We start from the raw sequence: 23185 nt of genomic DNA on the forward strand, positions 1-23185 counted from the left end.
TCCCCAATGACCAATCTTCCCTTGTACTGTTCAATAAACCTATGCTCCAAAGTATAACCTTTGGCGTAAGGAGGGTGAATTGCAAGCTACTGCAACAGTGCGGCCATTTCTGTATCAGTGTGATACGAATTCAGTACTTCCTGTATCCAATCTGGCCTGCAAACTGGAATCGCTCGGTGTTTCAAATTGATGAGCTCTGCACGACAGAGAATCTGCCACCCCATTCTTGGTTTGTTGCTACTGCTTGTTGGACTGGTTGGTTGTTTTATTTATAAAGCGGGGCAAAAGCTTTGTTTTCATGGTAGATCTGATGTGAGTTGATGGTCAGTTAAGTTGCAAAGGCTCTTATCATCGGTCAAAATGGTAAAACGGCCTCTCTGAAGGTGCTGACGCCATTTGTCCACCACCATGATCACCGTGACAAGTTATTTCTTGTAAATTGACAGCTTGCAATTCATGACTCCCAATGCCTTGCTCTATATGCGATAGGATGACCACGCCACATTAACACCGCTCCCACACGGGTGTCACGCTCATCATGCTCAATGGACCAAAACAGGGGTATGAGCCATTGTATTCAGAGCCAGAAAAGCCTTTGTGGCTTGATCATTCCACTTGAAACCCTTTTCTGCAAACAATTGTCACTTACACCATAACACACATCTCTAAAAGCCAGGTTGGTCAGGCATACAAGTTCCACCCACAAACAGTTGGGAAAGACTATTGCCGACCGACACTGTCTACTGAGAAAAGACCAGACGGGAAAACCGTTTCCCGACCAACATATCTTTCCGACCAACAATCTGTTGGGCTTGCCACGGGCCTTTCCCGACCAACAGTCCATTGCGCTGGCCATGGGCCATGGGCCTTTCTGAGTTCGTTGATGAGCTGACGCACATCCAAGTCTAGGATTGCTGAACTGTGTCCTAATTCCAACAGAATGTCCTTCAAAACTTTCTTCACATCAGGATTCTGACCCACCGGAATAAAAGCTCTATGATGGTAATCTTTTTTAAGCTTGTCACACACTGCCTTGGCAAGTGTAGTCTTTCCCAGTCCTCCCATTCCAACGATAGAGACTGTCTTGAGCTTTGTATAATCGCTATCCTCCTCAAATAGCCTTATTAGCTCATCTCTTGGCGCCTTGATGCTAATGAGTCGTTCTTTATTTACATACATAGCTGAAATCCCAAGGTCAGTGGCAGATATTGCAGTTGCATTAGCCACAACATTGTTGACATTGAAGTTATAATTCTCTTGCATGTCGGCCACATCCTGAACTTGGTTCTTGATCTGTCTGATCACATCACCAATCTGATGGTGAGTCGTCATGCCATTCTCCCAAAGTGTTAGCCCTTTATGCGTAAGCTCCCTAAAGCAACTCGAATTAGAGTTAGGCTCGACGTGCACCAGGAATCCGTCGACCATATCCTCTATGTGTTATGACATCTCCCTGACTTGGTCAACCCAAATCTTGACCCCATCAAGCTTTCCCTTCTTGCTGAGGATTTGGTGCATCTTCATCAACTTTTCGGAAAAAGACTTGATATCTGTCTTGATGTTGTCCTCAAGATTGTAGTCCACCTCAAGGAGCTTGCCCAACTTGTCGAGTACGCTGCCCATAGCCCCCGTTGGTTGATCCACGGCTCTGTCGTTTTCTTTCTCGAGGTATCTCATGTTGGTAGAATAATGGTGTGAAAAGCTTTGTAGTGGGTGTAAAATAAACAGCTCTGTTTGCTCCATACATTGTCCTTGCTCGCTTGAATTGGCACCCTTGTATGCAAAATAATGATGTACTTAGATTTAATAAATTTATTTCACCAATAGTGCCCAGTGAATTATCTGACTAATTAAGCTTACCATGGAAGTTGCCTCTGCAATTTTGCTACTAACAAGTTTGCTCTTTCCAAAAACAGACCCAACAATCTTTTTCTTCTTCACCTGGGAGCATAGAAATTGATTCGTCAAGAAAGATTTAGAAGAAAGGGACGGAAGATGCATACAAACACATTAAGATGGGTCGTAATTGATCACCACGGGAAATTCCTCAGCTGGCATGTTGGTGTCTTTTCTGCTCTTACAGTTTTCTTGGTGCTTCGTAGGCTCATACACAACCATCAAATCCACCTCATCAACCACTTTACCAACCTCTTCATGGAATATATTTTCAATGATATCCTCATCTCTAAGACTCTTGGGCACTTTTGTGCTCTGCAAGATGAACTTGTCAGCGTTCTGTGTAACTTGTGGTGCCCTCTGTTGTGGCTGCAATGTTATCTGAACAAGACACTCGTTACATATCCTGGTGTCACAATGCCTTTGTCTGGCCATATGGTGTACTGCTCGCTGGGTCTTTTAATGTTGAAGGCAAAACAGGCCTTTGTCATGTTCGTTAGCTTAACTAACCATGACATCTCTTGGTTAATCTTAAGCTCGAGCGGCTCAATACAAAGCATGTCATCTTCCAGATAGGAGCTTTCCTGCAAGGGGATTTATTATCAGAAATTATACCTTTTTCAGGAAGTATGTGTAATTACTAGGATTATCGTAACCTAGCAGGGGTTAGGATTTGGTATTATGCTAACCTATCATGGGTTAGGATCAGCAAACATATGTGTTTGGGTGTGGAACCAAATTAACACAGCCTTAGATCTCAATACTTGACTGTTTTACACTTCATTAGCTCTCTAATCTTGGTAACACTATTATCTCTTTTGACTTAAATGATGCATCCATTTTCATATCTCTGATCACAACGTATCTTAAACTAACTATAGCTTACCTGGCCAGTGTGCCCATCCGTACTTCCAGATTCAGAAAGAATGCCGATTATATCACCTATAGAAGGTCTAGCTTGCGGTTCTTTGTGCCTGCAGCATACCGCTATTTCAATACATCTATTTACTTGCTGGTATTGTAGTAACGTCGGTGGCTTATTCCACCTATGCCTCCACCTTCGAAGTACCTACATTTAACAAATGTTAATTATTTATCATAATCCCAGAATCTTACATTACCATTTTCTAGTTCAAAGAGACACGTTAGACCCATAGTGTATTAGTGTGTGTTCGCCTCAGCACAGTAAACAAATTCATCCATCCACACGCGATATATATGAAAAAAAAAATGTTGTTTAAAGTAGATATGTGCCATTCACTACTATAATATGCATATTAAAGAGCGAACAAAAGATGCCTGCAAGCCATTCTTGTATGTGCTAAATAGTGAAGGATCCCGCCCTTACAGTATTTTGTGAGGGATGCTCCTACGCCCGAGTAATGCTACACGTACAAATGAGTTACAAGATTTTACAAAGAGAGTTAATTTGATTGGTCAATAGATAGGGAGGCGGCCCACCCCCCTGAAAATTGGGGGGGGGGGGGGGGGGGGGAGTTTGTGATTGGTTAGTAGATGAAAAAAATCCTAGTCAGCGTGTAATTGCGTGTAACTCTTTGTATGCTTAGCATTATTGCCTACGCCCCGTTACCAATTCTGTAATGATGACACCCAAACTATATATGTCACACTTGAATGAAATTTTCCCATTTTCCCTGTATTCTGGAGCGACATATCCTCTGAAACAAAATACAATACTGTGATGCATTATGACACAAAATAAATGTAGGCTGTAATGACGGAAAACTAGAAATAATGGTTTGTCATAGCTTACGGTGTTCCAAAACGTTGACCCATAGTATGCGACTTTTCATTTGATCTTGACAACCCAAAATCAGTAATTTTTGGAACATTATCATCATCAAGTAATATATTCTAAATTACATAACGAGCAATGGTAGTAGAATATTTTAAATTCAAGTCTGGTTGATCCAGACTTGAAAACTGAGCACTAGTCAAGGCAGAAGGTAAAGAAGTAAAAAAGAAGAGCTGCATCAATTGCAATAAGATCTTACCAGTAATATACTTATCAAGACTTCCATTGCGGATGTACTCAAAATAGAGCAATCTTTCTCTAACATTGACAAGGTTAATTTCTCCAGCCTCTTCTATTGATGTATGATGTGTATTAGAACAGAAGCCAAGAAACCGGACTACATTTTGATGGTTGATCTTCATCAGGCTATCAAACTCACGGCAAAATGACATGTCATCAATTGTGAATTGATTCACTTCAATCCTCTTCACAGCAACAGTAATTCCGTTCCGGAGTTCACCCTGTTGTTGGCCAGCATTAAATTGATGCTCAACTCTACAATACCAGAACAGAGTTGCCAAGTTCTGCTTCTATTTGAGGCACTTTTTCTAGAATGAAAACAGTAGTGATATTTGACTGGACTCAAGAACTTTGCGTATTATCTAAATAATAAACTTTACCTTGTAGACCTCTTCAAATCCACCTTCACCAATTTTGTTCTCTTTGGAGAAATCCTTCGTGATGCGCTGTAACAGTGCTAATGGCAGATCCCTTGGTTCCTCATCTCTGTTAAGTATACGCTCCAGCACACTTTCGTCTCCCATTCAAACTAGAGCATGGAGAAATTAGATTGCTCGAGACAGATAGGATTGCGGAAAGTCGTAGAAAGGAAATGCGTACCTGCTGGATATTTAGCCCTGAGCTGGAACAGCCCCAAGGAATTTTGCCACACTAAGGCCTTGTTCGGGAGCCCTCCGCTCCTCAACTCCGCTACTGGAGCCGGCGGAGCCGCACCGAACACGTCCACTCCGCAGATTTCAGAATCTGGAGCCGAGCGGCCCGTAGTACAAATTGCTGGAGTTGGAAAATTGATGCTCCGCGCGCTCCGTCTCGATGCCGCTTACCGGTTGGAGAGAAAAAAACAGGAAACAGAACCCCCGCTGCCGCGATTCCCTTTCTCCATGTGCATGCGCATGCGTGGAAGAGCTGGAGTTGGGGACCGAACATGCTGCAAAATTCTAAAATATGCAAGTAGAGTTGGGAGTTGAGAAGTAAGGAGTGGAGTTGAGAGATTAGAGGAGTGGAGGGTAGCCGAACAGGCTCTAAACACAACACCCAAGGACTGTTCTTAAGATATATACACGGATGTGTGAGGCGGCACCAAATAACTGCGTGAGGTAGCTAGATGAAGAAGAGGGAGCTGGCTGGCAGCTCCAACCTAGGAGACAGATAACTTTGACGTGGGAGAAAGAGAAGAAATATTCAAGCACAACCAAGCTGCTGCTAGCCAAAATGGAAGAGGAGCAAAGCAGAGCGCAGACGGCAAGGAGATCAACACACCTATTAGGTAAGAAAAGCTGAGCAATGAAACAAACCTTGAGAGTCCCTTTTGTGATTTTCTTACAGGTCGAAGACACTCTACACCTACCGCTACAGATCGGCATGAACTATAAAATTATTTCAACAATCGCAGGAAATATTTAAATCTGACAGCATCACAATTATATAGCTTTGACAGCATCAGCTACCGAGGCTCTAACCACGTTGAGACATAGAGTAGTTGCTACTAACATCCAAACCTTTTAAAAGCTCCCCCCTTGTCCTTTCTAACCTGTCAGGTGTGAAAATATATACTACATCCCTACCATTATTTTCTTGTCCTACCATTTCGAGATACTTTCCACCATTCATTTATTTCTATACCCTTCCACCTTTAAAATGATCATCACCCAAGTACGGCAAATAAGTGAGAGTGGGACTACAGGTAAAAGTGGTTTGGTTTCTTAGATTTGGAGATGTCCCCAGCTATAGCTTCCAGCCACACATTTCTTCACCATTACTACTTTGCTAATGATATAGGATCTCTTATATGCTCAAAGGCATGATCAACTTTGTAGACTGTAGTAGTTACTCAATACATTAATAATGCATCGATCGGCGCAGAAGCCGGCAATCATGTTGTCTGAACTGATGAATGTGCATGATGCCACTTGGGCCTTCCATTTTATTATACTCTGTCACTAACAGCTAATCCATTAAGGGTTAATTATCCTTTTGCCCTCAGTGGTGTCCATGTGCTCAGTTTTGCCCTCAGATGCGAATTGTGCTCAGTTTTGCCCCTAGTCCGTGCGCACCAACTCGTTCCGTGAACTCTGCCGTCTCCGTCAGGTCAACCTTTTGACTCGGGCCTTACAGGTGGGACCAGGCGGCAGAAACGGCCAATTTTATTCAGACCGTTGCACGCGTGGCTTGTGGGACCCAGCAAAGAGCCGTTGAGCAGAGAGCCGTTGGCGGGTGTGCTATATAAGCGGGCGACAGCGGCGGTGACCATGGCGACAGAGAGCACGGCGGTGACCCCGGCGAGAGAGAGAGAGCACGGCGGCGGGAAGCTAGCTGTGGAGGGCGCGGCGGTGGGAAGCTAGCAGTGGAGGGCGCGGCGGCGTTGAGATCCCCTTCGGCTCCGAGCTCCATGTCTTCCTCAAGCTCCCGCGCCACCTCGCGGATGCAGAGCCGGGCGCGTGTGGACATGCCTGTCTTCGTCTGTCCGCGGTGCCGGGCGGGCGTTGATCGAAGGGTTTCTCAGACACCGAGGAACCAAAATCGTCCGTTCTACGTGTGCAACGAGAATGGGGTACGAATCGGGGCAATTGCACTATTTTTGTCGTCGGGATGTTTGAGCAATGGGTTGATCTGTTTGGTGTTCATGCAGGTGACATGCTTCTTTCTTTGGGTCGATGCTCTGGCCAAGACTCTGATGAATGAACTGCAAGAAGAGCATGAAGAATGGTTGCGCATGCTGCCACGAACGGCAGTGGCCACACCACGAGCTCCGGAAGAAGAGATGGATGGCGAAGCACGCACTGACAGAGAGCTAGCTATTGAGCTTAGGATGTTGAAGAAGAAGGTTAGGAAGCTTGAAGATCAAGCACTACCAATACCCATTTGCAAATACTTTTGGGCATTTGTAGGTATGGTAATCGCACTGGTTGTAATGTTGAAAATGTATGGAAAGGCATGAATTATGAAGGAATTTGTAATCTTGAAATTGTTTGAGAAATTCACCTAGTTTAAATGTTGGTTAAAGTTGTTTAAATGTTGAAACAAAAAGAGAAGAAGTGACCAACATTTAAATATGTTGGAAAAAAAGAGAAGAAATTAGGAATTCAGAAACTTTTGATCAATGAAATGCAGCTCTCTGCTCTGCCTTTCTGTCCAAAAAAAGGTTGCTCTTGGGCCAAATTCAGAGCGTAGAGCCAAGTGCAGGCTAGACTAATGGGCCAACTGCATCCAATTAAGCCCATTCAGGGGTTTTCTTGCGCATTTTTCTGTTTTCTATTCTGATTTAATTTAGGCAGTAAATCATAATGCTGAAACTTTTTGTGGAAGCTAATTGAATTACTCCGGAGCCAAACAATTAAGGTTAGAATTTTTTTGGAGCTGTTAATTAATCCAATTCAAATACACCGTGATTTAAATCAAAGACCAAAATGTCATGGAAAATGTGCCTCAGCTCTGGTAGAGGTTTACGCCAGGTGCCAAAATAAATGAATATTTTTTAAGGGCATTACATTGAGAAAAACATAATATGTCTAAAAAAATGAAGGGTGGAAAATGCACAAAAAATTGGTGCGGCTGGGGACTCGAACCCAAGACCGCATGGGTTTGTGGTGTTTAGGGCTGCGCTGGTAACCGCTAGGACAGATGGCAAGACTTTGACATGGGTAGGGAAGGAAGGTATACATAGTGAGACTGTGATTTTTTTTTTTAAAAATAGTGAGACCGTGAATGTTTGCACACGCGTGAGAGTGGTTTTGCTTTGTTTTGCACTTAAATTTTGGAGGGTTGGAAGGTTGAAAATGTATGTTGCACTACCACATGATTTTGGTCAGAGTGGCACTTGGTTTAGGGTTAGAGTGGCACTTGATTTAGGATTTAAAGGGAATAAATTTGCATGTTAGTTCATGACTTTTTGTTTGAATGAAACAGAGGGCTTCTCACCCCCTCCGAAAATCACAAGTTCTCGAACTTCATGACTTGTTTAGGGAAGAAATGATAAGTTTGGGCACGGACATTTTTTAACACACATAATAAGATGGAACACACCGTATCATTACAATAACTTAGATAAGTTCATGGACAGTTCACGGACACATGACGAAACATGACACGACACGACACGACATAGAAAAGCAACAAAATAAAAAACCAAACATGACGAGCTTGACTCCGGGTTTGAACATCTTCATGTTGACCTCCTTCTTCCACCTTGGCCGCGCGCGCCCCTTCAACACCGTCTTCATCTTCACATCTCCTCCTCGTCGTCGTAGGGAAGGGAGTGCATCTGGCCTAGAGCGGGGAAGATGCGCTCGTAGTTGGTGTAGATGTTGTAGGTGGTGAAGAAGATGGCCTCGCAGCCGCACCAAAAGACTTGGCCGAGGAGCTCGCGCGCGTCAAATGGGTTGGTGAAGGTGACCGTGAGCAGTAGGAGGATGCCGCCGCGGTCACGAACCTCGTTGAGGGTGAACATCCTCGGCGAGCCCCATGGGAGGTGGGCATAGCCGGCTCTGAGGAAGGCGCGGGTGAGTTCGACGGAACCCCTCCACCTTGAAATAGCCCACACATGGAGCTCCCTCTCCACGAGCACGCCCGGTGGGTAGCGCAGCTCCGGCACTACAGGCGGACGGCTGAAGGTCGGCCCGTTGAACTGCATCTTCTTCACTTGGTCTCGCTTGGGGAGGGCTCGGTCGCTTGGGTGTTTGAAGTTGGAGAGGATCGGATCTGGCTTGTGGATGGGAGAGGAAGAGAGGCACCGAGAACGGTGCGTGTGTGAATCCGGACGCGTGTGTGTATCCGTTACGTTTTGCACACTTAAATTTTTGCACAAAAACGATGCATCTTTGACCGGGCAGTGCATGTGAATCGCTGCCCTGAACCACTGCCCTGAACCACCTAGCTCGCCTAGCGCGCCTCGCTTGCCTCACTCGCATGCATGCACGTCGCCGCCTCCCGCGCATGCGCAAACCCACGTAGCCGCCTCCATGCATGCAAGGTCTGGAAAGGCTGAGACGGCCTATTTACTGCGGTCTCAGGCCCAGACAACGAGACGGCCCAACGGTCCATCCAGCGCGCCCGATATTTGTTAAAAAAACAATCTCCCAGCCAATCAGATTGCATCTCGCGGATCGCCCCCCTCCTCCCCGCAGATTCCTTCTAGAAGGGTTAGATCGACGGCCCTTGATCGCCGCTAGGGTTAGACGAACGGTCCTTATTCAGCGCTAGGGTTAGCGGGGGGTTTGGAGCAGTCAAAGCTATGTTTGACCAGATTTCAAATGAGCATAATAAATTAAATAAAAAACAGAAAAATGAAAAACCTGCGCACATAGTCTTCTTATGTCATATACTAACGATTTAAGTTGATAAACAAGCTTTACATACATTTAAATGATAAGTTCATGTGTATTGTATGATATCTCGAGTATCTCAAACTCTCTTGTATGAAGTGAAGAGAAGTGTTTTGGGGAAATGAACATGAAAATTTCAAAAAACTCACCACAACTTCATTTTGGAGTGACTAAGAAGGATCCAGGCTTAGTTTTTCATTTTGATGTTTTACACTTGTTTAAATCTTGGTCAAAGTTAAGTTTGACCAGAATTCAAATGAGAAAAACAAATTTACAAAAAATCAAAAAATGGAAAAACCAGCACACATAGTCTGTACATATAGAATATATGTGTAGGAAAGTTATTTAGCTGATTTAGATAAGGTCGAAAAAAACCTTGCTTAGAAATGAGGCCGTTTACCCTACCTTTGGACCCCTCTTTTTAGCACATCTTTCATGAAAATTTCAAAAACCTCAGCACAACTTCATTTTGGATTGACTAAGAAGTATCCAGGCTTAGTTTTTCATTTTGATGTTTTAGACTTGCTTAAATCTTGGTCAAAGTTAGGTTTGACCAGAATTTAAATGAGCAAAACAAAATTCAAAAAAATCAAAAAAAAGGAAAAACCATGTGCTCATTCAAACATCATCCAACAGATATTTAAACATCATGTTAAACATACTTCTAACATAGGTCCAACATCATCCAACAGAAATACAACATGTCAAGTGATAAATGTTTCATAATACAACATCATTCCTTATTCATAATGTTTCATAATTGTTCATAGATAGCGTTGGGGCTTCTGTCTGTTCCTTGAGCTTCTTGCCATCACTTTGCTCCTCGTGCACCTTGTGCTCATTGTTTCTTCTCTTCTTCTCTTGGTTGTCGGTACCTTGCGCGTCTTCTTCAAACCTACCATAGAGCTGTGCAAAACATAAAGGGTCCAAACATAAACGGTAATGAGATCGTGTCAAATGATAGATGTACAGTAGTATTTGACCCTTGCAAGATTTACATACCTAGCAGAACTCACAACAACAGAAGGTTGGTCACCATTTGGAGCCTCACTTGGATCATCATTTGGAGCCTCACTTGGATCATCATTTGGAGCCTAACTTGGATCACCATGATCACCATTTAGAGCCTCACTTGGATCACCATTTGGAGCCTCACTTGAATCATTATTTGGAGGATATTTTGGATCATCGTCAAAATCATGCGGCTGTTGACCATCATCATTTGGAACCTCGTAAAAATCCTCATCTAATGCAATCGGCTGTTGACCATCATTTTCATCATCTGTTGAGGCAAACGGCTGCTGACCAACATTTTCATCGAAGCCTTCATCGAAACTCTCTCCGAACGCTGGATCTACTGTGTTATCACAATACTTACCGAAATGACCAGACCCACCACATCTTGTGCACTTATGCTTCCTCGCTCCAAGTCCAGCTCCTTCGCTGCGAGGTCTGATTCGACTCTTCCTTGGTCTACCTGCTGCTCTCTTCAAAACTGGAGCGCAAAGCTTGAATCCAGGGTCCACCATGTCCCATTGTTGTTTTCCCTCCATAGCAGGCAAGGCATAAGCATATGTGGCTTTGAACCTTGCAATAGAGTAGTAATCATGCACATACTGCTGTATGTTCCCTGCTGGACCTGGGAGAGAAGTGATGAAAAACAAGGCATGAATGCATGGCAACCCAGTTATCTGCCATTGCCTGCAACTGCAAGTTCTAGCTTCTAAATCCACTGGATATCTCCATTCGCTCTTCTCTTTATCCAAATATGATATCTCTGCTGTGGTACCCGAGCAAAGTGTCGTGTTCATTTCCAAGCCTGTTGTCTTCTGCTTCAGTTCATTCATCACGGCAGGGATGATAATGTGGCCCATGAATTTTGCCTCGGCTATTCCTGCACGATAATGAAATTTCTGCATGTATTCTATCCTTATCCCGTCAAGCAAATCCACCACATAATGACCCTTTAGTTTCCGGATCGTTGAGTTGAAAGACTCTGCTAGATTATTGTGCACATAGTCAACTTTGCTCACTTCACTGAATTGGCTTCTGGCCCATAACTTGGAGTGGTGTGTTTCCAAGTATTCTTTCACTTTGGGATTCATGTATAACTGCCTCAAGTGGTAGTTGTGCTTCTTCACACTGCATGTCAAAGATGCTGGCCATAAATTGCTGCCATGGTTCATATCCAGTTTTTCACTCCTATTCATGTATTTCGTGCAGATTCAGCTGGTGAGTATATGTCCCATGCGCTGTGAGGATTCCTTGTTGACCAGGGTACTCTTGCTCAGTTCTCTTGCCCTGGTGCTCATGCTCAGAATGGTGTGGCTGAGCGCAAGCATCGTCACCTTCTTGAGACGGCACGTGCGATGATGATCGCCGCCTCTGCTCTAAAGGGTGGTATTCCTCTTGAACGTTTTTCTGGTCGTTCTCCCGATTATTCGGCCCTTCGTTTGTTTGGTTGCGTTTGCTATGTTTTGCTTGCCCCTCATGAACGCACCAAACTGATCGCTTAGTCTGCTGAGTGTGTTTTTCTTGGATACTGTGATGATCATAAGGGCTACCTGTGTTGGGATCTTGTCGGTCACCGGATGTGTATTTCCTGGGATGTGACCTTTGATGACTCTCGTCCCTTCTATCCGCGTCCATCCTCCTCGGTCTTTTCCACAGATGACATCTCTTTTCTTAAATTTCCGAACACACCTCCCTCTGTGCCCAATATTACTACTCCTCCTCCCGCTGTTGCAGATCCGATGCCGTCCTCTGCTACGGTTTCTTCTCCTTCCTCATCGCATGACTCTCCACCTCATCACCGATACCTTCCCCTTCCCCACCTTCATCACCGATACCTTCCCCATCTCCACCTCTTCCCTCCTTTCCTTTCCATTGTACTCGTCGTTCACGTGTTATGTATGAGTCTACCGATGCACCCTCTTCTTCTAGTGTGTCGTCTTCCTCCTCTCAACCGACTTATGGTCCACGCTCTCGGCCTTGTCTACCCGCTGACTGGTATTCTCCTTCTCGCTATGGTCTTTCGACCGTTCTTGAGCCGACTTCTTATCGAGATGCTATTATTCATCCTGAATGGCGGTTTGCGACGGCAGAGGAGATTGCTGCTCTTGAGCGCACCGGCACGTGGGACCTGGTTTCTCTTCCACCCCATGTTTGTCCCATCACTTGTAAGTGGGCCTATAAGATTAAGACTCGCTCTGATGGTTCTCTTGAGCATTATAAAGCTCGTCTTGTGTCTCGTGGCTTTCAGCAGGAGCATGGTCGTGATTACGATGAGACTTTTGCTCCACTGGCCCATATGACCACTATCCGCACACTTCTCGCTATGGCCTCTGTTCGCCACTGGTCCGTGTCTCAGCTTGATGTTAAGAACGCCTTTCTTAATGGTGAGTTGCGTGAGGAAGTATATATATGAAGCCACCACCTGGGTATTCATTTCCTTCGTCGCTCCCTATATGGCCTTAAGCAAGCCCCCCATGCTTGGTTTGAGCGTTTTGCCTCTGTCATCACAGCAACTGATTTTTTGCTCAGTGCTCATGATCCAGCGTTGTTTGTCCACCTTTCTGCTCGTGGTCGCACTTTTCTCCTTCTATATGTTGATGACATGATCATCATTGGTGACGATTCTGAGTACATTGCCTTTGTAAAGGCCAGTCTTAGTGAGCAGCTTCTTATGTCTGATATTGGTCCCCTTCATTACTTTCTTGGGATTGAGGTTTCCTCCACCTCTGATGGCTTTTCTATTTCTCAAGAAAAGTATATCCAGGATCTTTTTGCTCGTGCGACTCTTAGTGATGAGCGCACTGCTGAGACTCCTATGGAGCTCAGTGTTAACCTTCACGCTTCTAATGGTGAGATTTTGTCTGATCCGACGCGTTATTGTCATCTTGTTGGGAGTCTTGTATATCTTGCTGCGACTCGTCCGAATATCTCCTACCCTGTCCATATTCTATGTCAATTTGTTTCCGCACCCACTTCAATTCATTATAGTCACCTTCTTTGTGTTCTACGATATCTTCGTGGCGCGATCTCTCATAATCTCTTTTGCTTGTTAGAGCTCCGGGGCTATTTAGATGCTACGTGGGCCAGTGATCCTTCGGATTATTGTTCACTTTCTGCTTACTGTGTTTTTCATGGTGGTTCTCTCATTGCCTGGAAGACAAAGAAACAGACTGTTGTTTCTTGTTCAAGTGCAGAGGCCGAGTTGAGAGCTATGGCTCTTCTGACGACAGAGGTGACTTGGTTACGATGGCTACTGGAGGATTTTGTTGTTTCTCTTACTACACCTACCACCCTCTTGTCCGACAGTACAGGTGCTATCAGTATTGCGCAGGACCCCGTGAAACATGAGCTTACTAAACATATTGGTGTTGATGCTTATTATGTCCGCGCCGCTGTGCAGGATCATGTTATTGCTCTTCAATATGTGCCTTTCGAGTTATAGCTAGCGGACTTCTTAACGAAGGCACATACTAGAGTGCAACATAGATTTCACCTCTCTATGGCTTGAATTTGGTGATTTCTAACTGGTACTTCCTTTCATTGTATTCCAGAAAAAGCATACCAATGAGTTAGATACGTGACCATTCTACTTTGTAGTTCATGAAGCTCTCATATGCACTTGATGCATGAAGTAAATCTCGAATGACTAGATAATTAAGAATATTAGTATTTGACTCTGATGGAGGCATTGAGTCGATGATCTTCTAATTTATGCCGCGATCATATGTACTTGTGCAGCAGAACAGTGTGTTTGAGAACGTATTAGTTAAATGGTTCAAGGTGTGTAGTAGTACTACCAACCACAGATTAGTTGTTTTTAGATTGTTGGGGCGATGTTTGTTTTCCCTAATGATGCCAAGATGATTCATCTTAGGATATTACTGTATAATATGTCTGGAAATATGAGTTGATCGTTATTGTGGCAATCATGCACAATCGTGAGACGATATAACTTGATCGGCATTTCAGCAAGTGTGCCTGTTAAAATTGGTTTTGACTGATGAAATCAATCGTTGTGCAGGCATCAGGAGTTCTCTTGGAGTTGCTAAGACGTGGAATTAACTATCTGCTGTAGGTTCTACCTTGTTTGTTTGCCGTGGCCTCTGACATTGATCTGACGCTGAAATTGACACTCTTTAGTATCTTAGTTGTTCCAGGGAAATACATAATAGAGCACCTGCACCCAGGCCCTTTCTATCTAACCCTTCATTTTCTGCATCTCTATTCATATAAGCACATTTCTCTTTTTTGTTTCTCCCACATAGAATATATCTTGAAGTTCAAACCTATGCAGCGTCGCAACGTTTTCTAACTAGAATCTAGGATAAATCTTTCAGATTTTTTTGTCAAACATAAGTATACAAAATAAGTTTTATTCTGATTAAAAAAAATCATATTTCTAGTATTTATGTCGGACAAAATATTCTGAAAGATTTATCCTAAATTCTAGTTAGAAAGCTTTGCCACGCTGCAAAGGTTTGAACTTTAAGATATGTTTTATATAAGAGAGACAAAAAAGACAAAATTTCATACAGAAAGTTAGTTGTATCGCACGGATCTTAAAGCGATATTGAAGAGCTAGGATTGCAGGGCCGGGGTGCAGGTGCTCTAAAAATCCACGTCCAGTTGTTCCATGTGTACCGTGGTGATGTGGGCTAGTAGGATCTAGTTGTGTACTTCATTTGCAAACTTGTCTGTGGTATTATTCCCTAATATCTGCAGCCGGTAGCCAAGTTATCAGTTTGGTTAGTGTCTTGCTAGTTGCTTTGGAATCTTTCAGTTAATTGCTATGCTGTGTGTGATTCATTTGCTTCATGTCTTGTGAGCAAGCTGATTTGGTCAAGCAAAGCCCAACAACGTGATCTTTGTTGGCATTTCTTTTGGTGTATTCCGGCTTTGGATTTCTGCTACTGATTGTGCCTCTGACGAAATCACAACCGTGCATCTCACGAAAGCAAAACCGTGCCTCTCGCGAAAGAAAGAAAAACAGAAAACATGTTTTTTCCTCTTTCCGAAAGAGGCACGCCCGTGCCTCTCGCGAAAGCACAACAGTGCCTCTCGCAGAAGCAAAACCGTGCCTCTCGTGAAAGAAAAAGAATAGAGAACATGTTTTTTTCGTTTCCGAGGAGGCACGGCAATTGGAAGCCTGCAAAGCTGGATCCCCGGTGGAAACTTCTACTGTGATTTAGTTTGGAGCGGTCTTGCTTGGTTGGTGCCGGGCCCGAGAGTGATGGGACTACTTCCTTAAAGAGCCTCTCGTTCGGGCCGGCGGACTCGCGAAAGCACAACCGTGCCTCTCGCGGAAGCAAAACCGTGCCTCTCCTGAAAGGAAAAAAAACAGAAAACAGGTTTTTTTTTCGTTTCCAAGAGGCACGTCCATGCCTCTCGCGAAAACAAAACCGTGACTCCCGCAAAAAAAAATGCGTTTTTTTGCGCAAAATTGTTTTTTTTTTCAAAAAACAATTGGTCGAAAAGCTAGGGAAGACCGGTCGAAAACCAAAACGTCAAAAAAAACTGAAGAAAAAAACCGTTTTAAAAGTCGAAAACGCGTACAGAAAAATAAAAAAACAAAATCCGGAGGGAGTGTCCAAAGCGCGACACGTGGGGAATGAATGATAGCGCGTCAAGTGGCGCTGATCGTTGCGAGGCTCCCGAAGGAGCTCTCGTTAATTAGTTGCTCCCCCAATACCCATGGCTGCATTTAGATCAATTCGGATTTCTGCTGATGATCAATTCTCGGCTGCTTCGCTGTCTTTGTTAACCAAACATACATACATTCCATCCAGACAGTTTATTACACTTTATTTATTACTAGCACACAAAGATCATCAGCAACAAAATAAAAAAAAGCACACATATTTCCTTTGTGTTCCGTTTTGAATAAAACATAAAGTGAAATATATTTTTAGTAAACCGGAGTTTTTTTCGAGACAATTGTAGACCGAATGTGATTTTTTTTTCCTTAGGGCAAGCATCAATCTTTTATTACGAAACTGTTCTAATTTTTCTTTTTTCTTTTTATTTATTTTTTGTTAAATAGCATAGATTCACGTCTCGCCCAGCCCGCTCCCACGAGCGGTGGGGGGGGGGGGGACCCACGCGCCGCCGCCTCTAACCCTTCCACATCCCCTCCCCTCCCCGTTGTCGAGCAAAGCCCGGCCGACGCCTGTGGCGGCGGGCCCTCCTCCCTTCGGCGCGCTGTGGAGCTGGCACGGGACAGCGCCCTCGTCGGGATGCGTGCAGCTATGCAGGGCGGCGCGGCACGGCACGGCGCGGCTATGTCCGAGGCGGCCAGATGGCGGCTCTCTGGCACGGAGGTGCGGGTGGCTGCAGATTCGCGGCCAGGTGGGGCGTGCCGGCGCGGGGCGGCCGTGGTGAGCTTCTCGGTTAAGATCTGGATCAGGGGGAGGGGGGCTCCTCCGGCATGCTGCACATGGGCGGCGTGTCCTGTCGGCGGTGGTTGGATCCCGGGGCTGCGGCCCTGGAAGGTGGCGTCGGGTGAAGCTCGGGCTTCCTGCGGCAGCATAGCGTGGTGCAGTCCCTATCCAAGGCAGATCTGCATCGGCGATCTCGTGGTTTTGCCACATATTGGTTTAGACCAGAGACGGTGATGAGCGTGCGGGATCATCTCGGCGGCTCTCGCGGTTTGGCGAGGTGGGGTGGGAGCCCTCATCACAGGCTCCAATGGTGGCACATGCAGGCAGTGGCCAGTGCGCCAGGGCTCCTACAGTGGTACTGCTGTTGCGGTTGGTCGTCGGATCTAGGCGGCTAGATCTGGGGCTTTGAAGGCGGTCGAGTGGATTTCTTGGGACGGATCCGGGTGAAAACTTGGTCTTCGGTCATTGGTCGGAGCCGGTGATGACGATGCCCTTATCATGGTTTCCTTCATGAAGGCAACATCGAGTTGAAGCTCCCAACCCCACCCAATACCTCCGGGGGAAACCCTAAATCAGTTGATCGGATGACGGCGATATTCATGTGTCGTTACCCCCTTGGGGGCGGCATTCTTGGAGATGCACTCGGACTCGAGGGACCGGCAGATGACATCTGCGGTGGAGTGGTGTTTCTTTCTACATATTCATGGCGGCGGTTCTCGACGTCATGGAGTAGTGGAGGCTTGGCGTCAGATGTGTGGCAAGGGACACGCGCAGGAGGTCGACGTTGTCTGCCGTTGTGGTGGCGTCGATGGCAGAGAGGCCTGACAAGGTCGATGCGTCAGTACATGCTTTGAGGATGGATCGAAGGAAGTCGGAGGTGACGGCCCTTTGTAGCGTGTGTGTGTGTGTGGTACTCACTAAGAGTGCGCCGGACCGGAGTGTTACCCAGTCTCGCATAATGCTTATGTGGCTTGGATGGGGCATCCGGTGTTAGATGTTAGGCTTTCGTGCGATGTCTGTTTGTTATTTGGCCTGGACATTCGTCACCCCTTCTTCAAGAGGATAGGAGTAACGACATGTGTCGTCTAGATGGTGGCCTTGGGCTTACTGTTGTATTACTTTGTAAGGTCTTTATGAATAATAAATAATATGACCACATGCATCACTCAGATGCAGAGGCCCAGGGTGGTTCCTCCTTTTCTAAAAAAGAAAAGTAGAACGAAGCTGAAACTGTTTCCATTTTGAGACGACGAAGTATGAAAGTATGAGTACCTGGGCGTTGTTTTTTGGACGTGTCTACCGAGCAGCCGTTGGCTCGGTAGCACCTGCTCGGTAGCACTCCATGGCCGCCTTCCCTTTTAGTGTGTTTTTGTCCTAATCAAACAAAGTATAAAAATATTGTGTTCTCCTAGTAAGAAAAAGACAAAGACCATACAACGTTTTTAAAAAATTGGTTGCGCTAAAACTCAGTCGACTGAATTTTTATGAAGACTCAGTCGAATCTCTTTACCGTTAGATTTTTATGTTGCTTTATGATGTGTGCAGCCCTGTTGACTTGTAAACGAGCCCACGTAAGGGACGAACTGGGTGGGCTGCGTTTTTGTTCTGTTCTTTTGTGTGTTGGGGCAGGCTTTGGACGGTGGGCTAGAAAAGACAATTTTTTACTTTGTTTGTTGGGTTTTATTCTGCCGGGGTCAGCTTCTATTTTCTTGTTCTTTCCCACAAGAGGGAACGGACATATATATAGAATGAAGTGTCGGTATTAGGAGCAGTATGATGCATTTAGCTTACAAGCCTTGTAAATTATTATTATTATTACATTTTTATTTTTATTTTTTATTTTATTTTCCATTTTTGGGTTTATACCGGATTGTTAACTAAGTTTTAGCCAAGTCCCAATCAACTCTTTGTATTAAATTGAAATGTTTTAGGTGCGCGACCAACCTGTTTCGTTTTCTTCTTTGTTTTTTGTTTCTCTAGTGTCGGCCGGGTATGCGGTATGGGCTGACCTTTAGCGGTTATTTTTTTTTGTCTAGTTTTGGGATTTCCCCTTTTGTTTTTTAGGCTGCAATTTTTCAGCGGGGAAAACATACCGTCGGAAGAGGGAGGGGAATCAGTTGAGAACTATCGGGAGAAATCATTTTCTATCATCATTATATTTTGTGTTTGTTTTGTAAGTGTGGACTTTTTTTTGTCTATGTTTCTTGTGACGATGATTTTTATTTTTGCATTTTGTATTTTCAACCTTCTCTTGCTTTTCTATTGTTCTTAAAACATTTTTGTACCATTTTTTATTAAAAAACTAGGGGGGGATTGCATGTCCGTTATTAAGAACGCAACTGCAAGTGTTGGGCCTGGCTGTAACTCTGTGCTATTTTGTTAGGAGGGTCAACTGCATGTCTGCCATCAGGCATGCAACTGCAAGTGTCACCCTCGATTGCAACTCTATTTTTCTAATGTGGGAGGGGCAGTTGCATGTTTGTCACCAGGTATGCAACTGCAAGTGTCGCCCTTGACTGCAACTATGTGGTGTTTGTCGGTCGGGGAAGGGAGGCAGTTGCATTACTACCACTAGGCACACAACTACAAGTGTCGTCCCATCTGGAACCGTGTGTCATCAACGTGACTGCATCTCTATGGTGTTTTTGTCCGGGGAGGGAGCACTTTCATGTCTGCCACTAGGCACGCAACTACAAGTGTCGCCCTGAATGCAACTGCATGTCTTCAATGCGAATGCAACTTACCGGTGTTTTGTCGAGGGTAAGGAAGTTGCATGTCAAGCACTAGGCACGCAACTGCAAGTGTTGCACACGACTGCAACTGCATGTCTTGAAGGTGGTTGCAACTTAGTGGTGTTTTCTCGGAGGAGCGGGCCAGTTGCATGTTTTCCACTAAGCATGTAACTGCAGGTGTCGCCACCGTATGCAACTGCATGTCTTCAACGCGGTTGCAAGTGTCGCCCTGACTGCAAATGCATGTCTTCAACACGACTACAACTTACCAGTGTTTTGTCGAGGGAAGGAAGTTGCATGTCAGGCACTAGGCACGCAACTGCAAGTGTCTCCCTCCGACTGCAAACTGCATGTCTTCAATGCGATTGCAACTTAGTGGTGTTTTGTCAGGTGAGGGGGCAGTTGCATGTCTTGTACTAAGCATGTAACTGCAAGTGTCGCCCCCGACTGCAATTGTATTCTTCAACGCAATTGCAACTCCGTTGTGTTTTATCGGGGAGGGGCTGTGGAAGTTGCATGTCTGCCACTAGACATGCAACTACAAGTGTCGCCTCCGGTTGCAATTTTGTGGTGTTTTGTGGCGAGGGGATAGTTGCATGTCTGCCACTAGGAACAACTACAGATGTCACATTTCAATTGTATGTCGTCCATCCTATTGCAATTGTATTTCTTCTATGCGACTGCAACTTAATGGCGTTTTGTTGAGGTGAGGGCGGTAGTTGCATGTCTAATTATTGATTGAATTTATTTACAAATACCAATGTATAATGAATATATTTTCTTAAAATACAAATTTCTTTTAAAATTGGGTTAACACTTTGCACTTATTTTTTCAGGAACAAAAAGAAAAGAAAAAAGAAATAAGACTTAAAACAACCATGAAATTTGACAGGTGTTCATGAAATACACCTTTTAAAAACTGCTAGCCTATTTAAAAAATCATGTATTATTCAATAAATATAGATATTTCTTGAAAGAAATAAAGTAGAAACAAGAAAGAAGAAAATAAGAGTAAAGGCAAAAGAAAAAAGAAACGGGAGGCAACTACCCCTAGGAGTAGATAAAATAAAAAAACAATGAAGTAAGAAAATAGAGAAACAAAAGAAAGGAAAGGAAAAAAAAATCAAAAATATTCATGTTCCAACTTTTTTAGTATAATTCATTTTTCTAACTAAAACAGAAAATATTTAAACCCGTAGCTAGGGTGTGCGCTGGGCTAGTTGCCCACACATAACTATTATCCTTTTATTTTATGCTTTTTTATTTTAAATTATTTCTATAGTGTTTTCTCCATTGTTTTTCATCTCTCCATTTTCCACTTGTTGAATAGGCCGAAGTATTTCTCCCAGGAGCCAGCAAGTTTGCTAGCCGTGTATTTGTACCTGTGGCAGAGTAGAGAAGAAAATTAAATCGGTAAGAAGAAAACAAGTCACATGGGGCAAGCCGAGCCCAAGACGTGAAGATAACGAGCTAGCAGACAACGAAACAGCACCAGCCGCCAAACAGGCCTAGGGCCGATGGTGCTGACGTCAGCGACTGAGACTTAACTAAGTCTCAGTCGACTGAGATGTAGACACTCCTTTGAAAAATTTGTGAAAAGCACGCACGCGACCAAGTGTGAACGCATTTAACTCGAATTTTATGATTTTAGAAAAATCATAATGTTTGAACCGAACATCGGAATTGAGACCCGCTTTCACCGTTCATAAATTCTTGATTGCTTTGCTATCTTTGTGAACCAAACGTACGCACATCCATCCAGACAGTTTATTTATTACTAGCACACAAAAAGCCATGCAAAATTCTAAAAGCACACATGTTTCCTTTTTGTTCTCTTTTTGAGAAACACACGAAGTGAATTTTCTGTTTTAGCAGAACGAAGGTGATACTGTATTAATTTTTCAGAAGACGATTTTTTTTAGGTGAATTTCAGAAGACGAATTATGAAATTATGAAACTATGATGAGTACATGGGCTCTTTTTCAGTTTAGGAACAGATTAGGCTGGGCTTGGATGGGCCAATGTTACAGGGCAGGCTCTGCTTACAAATCAGGCCGCCCTTTCTTCTTCCTCTCCTTCTCCATCCAATTCTACGCAGTAGCTATTCCCTTTTCGTTTCTTGTTAATTTTCGCTTGTTAGTAAACCCTAGCCAGCCAGATTTCCTCCCCTGCTACCTGCAGCAGTGGAGAGAGAGGAGAAAGGATGGATCCAGATGATGCTGAGATTCCCCAAGGCCAAGGGTAAGATTCCCCATCCAGATCCTCTCCCTCTTTATTTTTGCGCTATATATGCATGCTGGCTCCATGGATGTGCATATGCGTGCTGGAGCCAAGCATCGGAGAAATCAGTCCATTGATTGCATTTGTTGGTGGCTGTTGCTGTTTCAGGGTTGATCCAAATATGGGACCGCCATGGGTAGACGGCAGGAGGCTGCGGCGTTCCGTGCTACAAGCCGGCCCTGTGTCTGTGTCTGAGGTGCTCGGTGACGACAACCTTCTCATCGAGATCCTCCTCCGCCTCCCCTCGAATCCGTCCTCGCTCCCCCGTGCATCTACCGTATGCAAGCGCTGGGGCAGCATCCTCTCCGATCCCCAGTTCCGCAAACGCTTCCGCAAGCACCACCGGAAGCCTCCTCTGCTCGGCTTCTTTGAAGGGTATGCTGACCGCTTCACTTCCATCATGGACTCGCCCGACCGTATCACCGCGGACTGCTTCTCCCTGCCCAAGAGAAGCACACCATACAGCAACCATGGAGAATACATGGGCTGCCGCCACGGCCTTGCTGTTGTAATCAACGAGCAGGTGCGCCAGGCCGTCGTGTGGGACCCCCTCACTAGCCAACAGCACAACGTGGCTTTTCCACCAGGACTAGACGACGCCTTTACAGAGAGTTTCTGTATGTGGCATGGCGCGGTGTTGTGCGCTGATGCCGTTGACGGGCCTGTGCATGGAGATTGCTTCTCGAGCCCGTTTAAATTGGTTTTGGTCTGCTGCGGTGGATACAATACGCAGGCATTTTGTTCTGTCTACGACTCGGCATCTGGTGTTTGGGGAGGTGTTTTCTCGACCGCGATATCACGTACAATTTCTCTGTTAAGGCCGAGCATCCTAGTTGGGAATGAGCTTTGCTGGTTGATTTCTAGAGGTGATATACTTGTGCTTGATGTCGAAATTCAGAGCCTCAGTTTCATCGAGAAGCCGGCATGCAACTATATTTCTGATGGGTGTTTTCAAATCTTACGAATGGATGATGGTGGACTTGGCCTCGCCATTTTGTTGGACCTGACCATCCAATTATGGGAGAGGAAATCTAATTGTGATGGTGTTGTCGAATGGGCGATGCTGCAGAAAACCATTCCACTAGAGGGGATATTTCCAAGGATAATGCATTCTTTATTTTTTGTCGGTTATGACGAGGACACAAATGTGATTGTTCTCACTACGACGACTGGAAATTTCACACTCGAACTTGACACTATGAAGATCAAACGTATTGTTAAGGGAAACACCATATGTTTCGCCACCTTTTATCCCTACACAAATTTCTATACTGCAGGTAGGGGCCCCATGCCTACATTGCACAAGCTAAATACTATGATTTTGTGCTTGTAATGATATTTTCCTCAGAGAGTTTCTAACAATTGGAAACTGGCAACAACTGTAGTAAGAGAATATAGTGATACCATTTGCTATGTGAATAGTTTACCACCTGGCACATCTAGAAGCTTAAAGCTTGTTAGGTTTTCTCATTCACTATGTTTCCTTGCAAGATTTAATTTATCTTGAGC

The 23185-nt window shown here is 44.6% G+C and overlaps 2 protein-coding genes across 2 annotated transcripts; one reads left to right on the plus strand and one right to left on the minus strand.

Annotated features, from left to right (window-relative positions):
- Positions 1–576: 576 nt before the first annotated feature.
- Positions 577–4167, minus strand: LOC123133094 (uncharacterized). Its single transcript, XM_044552634.1, has 5 exons — positions 3912–4167; positions 2783–2965; positions 2035–2480; positions 1861–1941; positions 577–1773 (listed from the first exon to the last, which is right to left on the minus strand). The coding sequence occupies exons 3-5, from the start codon at positions 2329–2331 to the stop codon at positions 1441–1443; spliced, it is 711 nt and encodes a 236-aa protein (XP_044408569.1). The 5' UTR covers positions 2332–2480; positions 2783–2965; positions 3912–4167; the 3' UTR covers positions 577–1440.
- A 12353-nt stretch (positions 4168–16520) lies between these two features.
- LOC123138587 (uncharacterized) lies at positions 16521–23009 on the plus strand. Its single transcript, XM_044558554.1, has 2 exons — positions 16521–16819; positions 21785–23009. The coding sequence occupies exons 1-2, from the start codon at positions 16521–16523 to the stop codon at positions 23007–23009; spliced, it is 1524 nt and encodes a 507-aa protein (XP_044414489.1).
- Positions 23010–23185: the final 176 nt, after the last annotated feature.

Source organism: Triticum aestivum, chromosome 6B, assembly GCF_018294505.1.
Source record: "Triticum aestivum cultivar Chinese Spring chromosome 6B, IWGSC CS RefSeq v2.1, whole genome shotgun sequence".
Classification (NCBI taxonomy): domain Eukaryota; kingdom Viridiplantae; phylum Streptophyta; class Magnoliopsida; order Poales; family Poaceae; genus Triticum; species Triticum aestivum.